General features: G+C 38.0%; 1 protein-coding gene across 1 annotated transcript; it reads right to left on the reverse strand.

Annotated features, from left to right (window-relative positions):
• Positions 1-7,212: 7,212 nt before the first annotated feature.
• On the reverse strand, positions 7,213-8,160 carry LOC116504934 (olfactory receptor 1102-like). The gene has a single exon (XM_032212187.1). It carries the CDS (start codon positions 8,158-8,160, stop codon positions 7,213-7,215), a length of 948 nt encoding a protein of 315 aa, XP_032068078.1.
• Between the last annotated feature and the right edge of the window lie 441 nt (positions 8,161-8,601).

Below are 8,601 nucleotides of genomic sequence, written 5' to 3' on the forward strand. Positions count from 1 at the left end.
CAATAAATTATTATTTTATAAATATTGAATAATATGTAATGTTCTTACTCTTATTAATAGACAATATGGGGAAATGGCCTTACAAAACAAAGTTTGTTTGCGTCATAAACAGCGGTCAGTAGTTAGGTTACTAATTTATTAGTATTGGATTTTACAGATTGGGATGAGAAATTCACTTTTTAAATAGTTTTCTTCCTACAATGTCAAAACAATCTGGTTTTGTCTTGAGAATTACAAAATTAAGATATACAAAAGAATGCAAATAATTGAAATCATAGCAGTAATTAAAATTATTAAAACATCAGTTCTACGGTAAATGGAACATAATGTTTAAAGCATTGACTTTCATTGTTTAAAATGTTTAGTAGTAAGTACAAAATTACTGTATTCAGGATTTAATTCATATATTATAACATTCATTTTTATTTTTGAGATCTTCCTACAATCTTGCAGTTTTGCTAAAAAAACAACCATCCAGTATTACTGAACAGATGGATTGGTTGGTATAAATCCAAAGAATAGATGGTAATTAGGCTTCATTTTTACTTTTGAAAGAAACATAATAGATATTACAGTTCGATTATTCTGACATCCGTACCACGAGCTTAGTGGAAAACCAGACTTGCTAAATGTAGTGCTTAAGAAATAATAATTTAGAAGCAATAATGTTTGCTGTAACTCCAAATTTTTCAGTCAACATTCTATACATACTACTCTACAATCAAGTTGTTTTTGATTAAAGGTGTACACATTTTAAAGATGTATACATTTGTACACAATGTGTACAAGTATGTACACATTTAACAGTACTTGGTCATTCACAACATTAAATAAAAGGACTCAATATTCTAGTCTATCTAAAAAAAAAAACCACCCACAAACTGAGTCCTTCCTGATGTGTTTTGAACTATAACATGTTGAATGTTTTGCCTATATTAGAGGAGGCTTAAACAGCTAGCAAAATTCTGAAATATATTTGATTCAGCTCATTACACTTCCTACCTTTCACTTCTGCAAATAATAGAGACTTCAATAGGAAAGAATAAGACATGCTCAGTTTTTTTATTAAATCAGAAGGGACATGACTACATTTAAAAAAAAAAACTAATGTCAAATGGCTATCTTAAATGTATTTATTATAATTTCTACCCCACAATTCCATTCCTTGATTTCTGTAAACCAACAGGCAGAACAGTAAATCCATACTCATTTTGTTGAGGTGTAAAAAATATAGATTATTTTGCTTTGCAGGCTGGAGACAGACATCTTCTCTTAGCCATCTTAAAATGAGAGATTCCCAAATGATGATTATATCAGGAGAATATTGGGTTTGTTTGTTTTTAAACCTCTGGGAATGCTGCTCCTAATTGATGTCTGACTCTATTAACTCAAATCTATAATGTTCTTTCTGATTTTGATGATTAGCAGACTGACAAGCAGAAAGTTGTAGACAAAATGAGAAGAAAATAGAATGACCCTGTTGGCTTTTTGATGGACAATATCAGTCAGTATGTCAGACTGCTGATCATAGTGTCATTTTGTGGCACTAAACTTCCCACAGAAGAGCTAAAGCAATTACGAAAGAATTTCAGCAAGTATTGCACATCAAATGGAAGCTTTATTTATAACAAATTACATTAAACTTTTTTCCAGCCTACTTCTGCCTTCTTCAAAACTAAACTAGCAATGACTCTGTTCTGGGTGGAAAATACAGGGTTTTGTGATAATGGCATGGTGTAGCATTAAGTTCTTACTTTTGATTATATAAGAACTAGCCATCACAAAGATGTTCTCTGTAAGGAGACAAATGATTTATTTGCCATTAAAGCAAAAATAACAAATAACAACAATATAGCTAAATTTGCTTGTGCTTATCAATATTTATTGAAGTGTTTTTTAAGTATTCATTTACTTACAATTCAACATCATCCATTCATACTTAAATATCCCCTATCCAACTCCTGTTGATCAGAATTTCAATGAAAGGTATGGTTTCACTCAGGGGTGGGTTCCAACAGGAACTACTACCAGTTCGCTTGTGGGCATGCTGGATGCGCACACACTTGATGTGCACTATGCGCACATGCACTGTGTAATAAAAAATGTTCTGTGCATGCGCAGAAGCAAAAAAAAAGATGGCGCCGCCTAGGGTGTCACTCAGAGAACCAGTTTGGGGACATGGCAGGCCTGGGTCGCTGCCGGTTCCTGTGACCCAGGCCCCCAAACCACTACTGGTTCGGCTAAGCTGGTCCAAACTGGTAAAACCTCTGGTTTTACTTCTCAGAAACCCTGAATATCCCCAGTGTACCTGTTATGCCCCTGTCAGAGTCTGAATCTGAGGGAGGAGATGAACTGGAACAAGAACTGACAGAGATGGAGAGGCCGGCTCCATTGACCTTGGAGGAAAGTGGGGAAGGGCAGAGTCACTCCACTTTTCTGAATTAGTAAGGCCTGAAGAAAGGGAGAGCTCTTGAGAAGAGCAAAGATTACCCTGCTCCCGATCCGAGAGCTAGGAGGGAAGAAAGATGGTGAGATCAATGCAGATTGAGCCAGCTACAAGTGAGGAGAGTGCCCTGCCTCCTTTCACAAGGCACACCTGGGGACTGAGATGTAAGGAGGTGCTAGTGGGAGGGGCATTTGTCAGGAACAAGCGTTGAATCTGTGGAGCCTTATGCGCACTTGCCAAAGCCTGGAGATTGCTGTACTCTGTCTTGTGGGGCTTGCCAGTTTGCCTGCTTCACTGAACTTCTTGCCCTGGTTACTGTTTAGCTAACCTGGCTTATTGGACTGCTGGCCTTGGTTGTTATTTGATTAACCTGACTTACTGAACTACTTGGAGCCAGAGGCTTGTGAAGGTGCATATGAGGAATGTTTGGGGGCAGAGTTGGAGCAATAAAGGGGAGTTAGACTTGTTCTCTGGTTGTCTTGCATTTGTGCCATGCCCTGGGTCATCACAGTACCCTACCAATTACAAAACATAGCATATAACCAATCCCATGCTTATTTCATACTTTATCTGTTTAATAATCAAGACATCTGGCATAAGAATGGGCTGGGATTTGGAGTGACATCACATCCCTGACAAGTACAAGACACCAGTTCAAGAAAGAACTAAATAGTTTTTATACAAAGATAGGAGCCAAAAGTTTCAGTCTGATGTCAAGTCCTTCTAGAACTGTGATGGTGAACCTATGGCACATGTGCCCAAAGTGGCATGCGGAACCATGTCGCCTGGCATCCATGGCATCACCCATTCCTCTTCTGGTTTTCTGGATGTTTCTGCATGTGTGTGGGATGATCAGTTGGCCTTTGTGAGTGCAGCAGTGCTGGAAACCAGAAGAGCTGGTCTTCCATTTTCCAGCGTGAGCATGCACGCCAGCCAGTTGATTGGTGTGTGTGCATGCACAGCAGTAACCAGAAGACTTGCTGGCTGGCATGTCATGTCCATGCTGGAAACTGGAAGTTAATTTTCCGATGCGCGCATGCTCCCTGGGCAGTTTCTCTTCCTAATCACTGCCCAGACAAGAGTGTGCACATGCACAAAGCATGCATGCATATAGTGCTCCCTTTTCAGCACTCAGTGCTGCACATGCATGCATGTGCTCCTTTTTCAGCACTCAAAAGTTTCACCATCACTGCTCTAGAATCTCTAGCCAAAGTTTAGTTGATTTTTAACCTAGCAATAAACTTTAACTACATGAAATAAACACAGATAGTTTTTCCTTTACACTAATAAAAAGCCAGTTTATAAGTGAAGAGTGAACACATTTAATTAACCCAATATTGCAAATCTGGGATAAAATAGATTTTTTAATTGTATAATATTTTCCACAGTTCTTTATTTAATAATAGAGTCTGCATACAGAGAGTCTGCATATAACATACAGAGAGTTATTTTTTTTAGTTTATCTACCTACAGGATTTATTGATTGTTACAATCAACTGACTCTGAGTAACGTACAATTCCCCAAGTCCATTGTGAGTTAAAACAAATGCATAATAGTAAAAAATGAAATGAAAACCAAAAATATGCAATAGAAAGAATCATATGTCCCAGGAATCAAGCATTCCAAAGACACCATGAAAAACTTGCAAACCCTGAGACATGGTTATAATAGCTGTGCCCCCAAGGCTTTTCCAATGGTCCAGTAATTTACAGGCAATATAATATAGAAATGGGCAAGACTGGCATATTGCTATCTATATCTTATGAGAAGGAGAGTCCAAGAATAGGTGCTCTATGCCTATGTTCCTGGGAAGAAAGGCAGAAGGAAGTGTCTAACCATAATTCATACTAAACAAATATAAATATAATGCACTTAAATAAAGGTAAAAAGATAAAGGTAAAGGTTTCCCTCACACATATGTGCTAGTCATTCCCAACTCTAGGGGGTGATGCTCATCTCAGTTTCAAAGCCGATGAGCCAGTGCTGCCCGAAGATGTCTCTGTGGTCATGTGGCCAGCATGACTAAATACCAAAGAGACATGGAATGCTGTAGGGGGTGCAGCAGCAGTGAGGAAAGAAGAATGGGGGCAGTGCTTTTGTGGGTGCTGAGGGAAGGAAGGAATGAAGAAGAGCCTAGCTGAGGGGGAAAAAAAGCTCTGCCAGGCGGGGGAGTGGGGGTATCACTCCATGACGGGCTGATCCCGCCACCGTGGAGCCTTTTATTATTTTTTTCTCTTCCCCTCATGAGAATCGCGCTGACAGCAGCAGCAGCAGCAGGAGCAACAACCTGGCGCGTGCTCCTGATCTGGCCTGCTGGAAGAACAGGAGTGGAGTTTGGCTGTTTGAAGAAGCCACGTGGGGCTTTTTCAACAACCAAACTTCCCTCCTGTTCCTTCTTCACCTGTTTGAAGAAACCATGCAGGGCACGTTCCCTTCTCTTTCACAGCTGTCTCATTTCCAATTGGGGGGTGATCCATGCAGAGGGTGGAAAAGATGGATTTCTTCCCCCCCATTTGAAAACAAGAGAGATGTCAAAGAGAAGGGAGTGTGGCTTCTTCAAACAGGTGAAGAAGAAGGAACAGGAGGGGAGTTCGGCTGTTGGAAAAGCCCTGTGTGGAACTCCCCTCCTGTTCCTTCTTTGGCTTTTGAAGAAGCCACATGGGGCATGCTCCCTTCTCTTTGACGGCCACCTCATTTCCAATTGGGGGGGGGGAGAAATCCTCCCTTTGCATGGATCCCGCACAATTGGAAACAAGGCAGCTGTGAAAGAGAAGGGAACGTACCCCCTGTGGCTTCTTCAAACAGGTGAAGAAGGAACAGGAGCCGAGGATTTGTTGGACACATCCATGGGAGTGCGCTGCTCTCTCCTATGACAGCCGCCTTGTTTCCAATGAAGGAGGTGGGGAATTTCCTCCCTCTGCATGGATTCCCCACCACCTTCATTGGAAATGAAATGATCCCTTTGTAGCTGAAATGCTGCTGTAGTCCAGCTAATCCAACTACTGGAAAACTCATAGGGGAAAACATCTAAAAGGAGAGGAACAAAAACCTTGTATTGACCCCTGGAAGAGTTTCCTTCTCAAAAAAAAAAAAAAAAAAACTAGCTGCATGAGCCACGGAAGCTCATTATGTGACTTCAGAGCAGACAGGGTCTTTCAGCCTGACCTATCTCACAGAAAAGTATTGAGAACATTTATTTCTTTTTTTAAATAAAATTGTTATTTTCAGACAAACACAAACACACAACACATATAACATAAATGCCTCTTCAATTACACACAGTGTGTCGATTGGTTACAAAGTCTTTCTGTGTCCTTTCCATGATCCTCACTTGAATTTTATCGAAGTTCACATATTGACAATCAAGATATCTTTGTATACATTGTTATTATGCTTCCTCCTATTCTAAGCCATTCAATCATTTTAGCATTGATAACATTCTCCAATAGTTTCCAATTACATGTATTTACCCCATTATTAGTATCATCAATCTAATATACATGTATACAAATTCTTATACTTATTAAGCATCCATTAAGCCCAACTATTATTACATCCTTTCAACATAAGTCATATTAAATTTGAAGTAAATTTATATTATAACATTTTATTACATTATCCTGAAATCATCCAATGATATTATGTCTTTCTAATCTATTCTATATAGAATTGTTTATCTTTTATAAAAAGGCTTTTCAACATCATCTCCATAATCCTCATTTACAGGTTGTATAAGATTTCATATTATCAATCTAGTATATATAAATGCTTTGTTATCATTTTAATCATTTATTTGGCTATAGCTGTTATTACGTTATGCATTACACTCAAAATTTAACTATATTTAACTAAATTTATTGTGACATCATTCTATTATTTTAGCATTGATAACATTACCTAGTAATTTTCAATTCCATGTCCCCCCATTATTAGTATCATCAATCTAATTTACTTGTATGCAAATTGATATAATTATTAAACATCCATTAAGCCTAGCTATTATTACATCCTTTCAACTTAAAGCATATTAAATTTAAAGTAAATATATATTATGACGTTTTATTACAACACCCCTGAAATCATCCAATGATATTACATCTTTATATTCTATTCTACATAAAATTGTTTAACTTTTATAAAAAGGCTTTTCAACATCATCTCCATATCCTCACTTACAGTATTATATAAAATTTCATATTATCAATCCAGTATATATAAATGCTTTGTTATCATTATTAATCATTTCTTTGACTACAGCTATTATTATGTTGTACATAGCACTCAAAATTTAACTACATTTAATTAAAATTTATTGTGACATTTCATTTCATCATCCTGTATCCTTCCAGGGATAGTGTACATTTTCATTTATGTAGAAAACATTTATTTCTGTACTTGGGGGGAAATGCTTATAGTTTAATTACAACACAATGCCCACCCTCTCCAAAAAAAAATCAGGAAAGAGAGCCAGGTTGGTGTTGTGGTTAAGTTGCTGACCTACTGGGTGACTTTGGGCCACTCATTGTCTCTCGTAAGGTAAATGTCTATGGGGAGATTCTCAGTCATCCAGGTCATGGTTGTTTCAAAGGTGCTTTTTCAAGAGATCTGAACTTTCTGAAAAAGCATCTGTGGGATTCTCGTAAGGTACTTTTGGGCAAAAGAGGAGGAACATGTATTCACCACCCTTGAGTTACTTATAAAGTAATAAAAGTGGGATAATAAATAAATAAAGCTGTTTGTTTGCTTTTTTAAAAACAATATATATTTATTTTGTCCATGCTCTTCTCCAAGAACATCTTAAGGCATCCTTCACTTCCATGTTTCTCAGACTGTAAATCAAAGGGTTCAGCAGAGGGATAACAATTGTATAGAAAACAGCAAGAATTTTGTCACTCACATCTTGGATGGAGGAGCCATTGCTTGATTTTGATCGGAAATGTAAAATAAGGATTGCCCCATGGAAGATGGTAACTGCAATTAAGTGTGAAGTGCAAGTGGAGAAGGCTTTCAGTCTGCCTGAAGCTGAGCTGATCCTCATAATGTTGACAATAATATACATATATGAAAGCAAAACACTCAGCACGGTAGTTGCTTCTACCAGTCCAGCCACATAAAAAATCAGAAGTTCATTTAGGTGAGTGTCAGTACAGGAGACCAATAAAAGGGCTGTGATGTCACAATATATCTGATTGATCTCAGACTGACAGAAGGACAATCTGAAAGTGAAAATGGTATGAAGAAGGGAATGGAAAAAGCCTAGGAGATAGGAAACTGCCATCAGAAGAATGCAGATTCTGGGAGACATGAGGACTGGGTACAGCAAGGGTTTGCAGATAGCCACATATCTGTCATAGGCCATTGCTGCAAGGAGAAAGCACTCTGCACTCGCCAATCCTATAACAAAGTACATCTGCATGGCACACCCAATATAGGAAATGGATTTTTTATCTTCCAGGAGAGTCAGCAATGACTTACAGGCAACCACAGAGGAGAATAATGAATCTATAAAGGACAGGTTGCTGAGGAAGAAGTACATGGGAGTGTGGAGTTGGGGGCTGGCCCTTATTAAAGCAATCATTCCTATATTGCCCACCAACGTAGCCATGTAAAAGATCAGGAACACCAAAAAAAGGATGATCTTCAGGACCGGCTTGTTGGTGAAACTTACAAAGACAAAATCTTTGACTTTTGTGGTACTGTTTTCTTCTGTCATTTTCCTTCCAGACCTGCAAGGTAAAAAAAAAATATGGAAGATGAAGAAAAACACTAAGTTTTGAATAATTCATATAAGTGGTTCAGGGAATTTGTGGATTCCAAATAGAGGGATGACCACAAGTTTGAGTTATATAGAAGTGCAATGAAATGAAGAGTGAAGAGTGCATTTTACTCAAAGTGTAAGTTGCATTCTTCTTAAGATTCTATTTAGAAAACTACATAGAGAAATTCACAACAAATTGAGATCTCTTTTTGAGCTCACTAAAAATATGCTTCCAATCAGTAAGAGAAACTTGAACTTTTCTGTCTCACTTTTATGTTGCTTAATATGCTGGGCTGTATTTTCTACCTTTCCACCAGTCACACTGGCATGCTGGTTGTGGGTAGTGAGCAATAGTCAAAACATGCCAAAGGCATCAGGTTTGAAAAAAACTGGAGT

The sequence above is a fragment of the Thamnophis elegans genome, chromosome 1 (assembly GCF_009769535.1).
Source record: "Thamnophis elegans isolate rThaEle1 chromosome 1, rThaEle1.pri, whole genome shotgun sequence".
Lineage (NCBI taxonomy): Eukaryota > Metazoa > Chordata > Lepidosauria > Squamata > Colubridae > Thamnophis > Thamnophis elegans.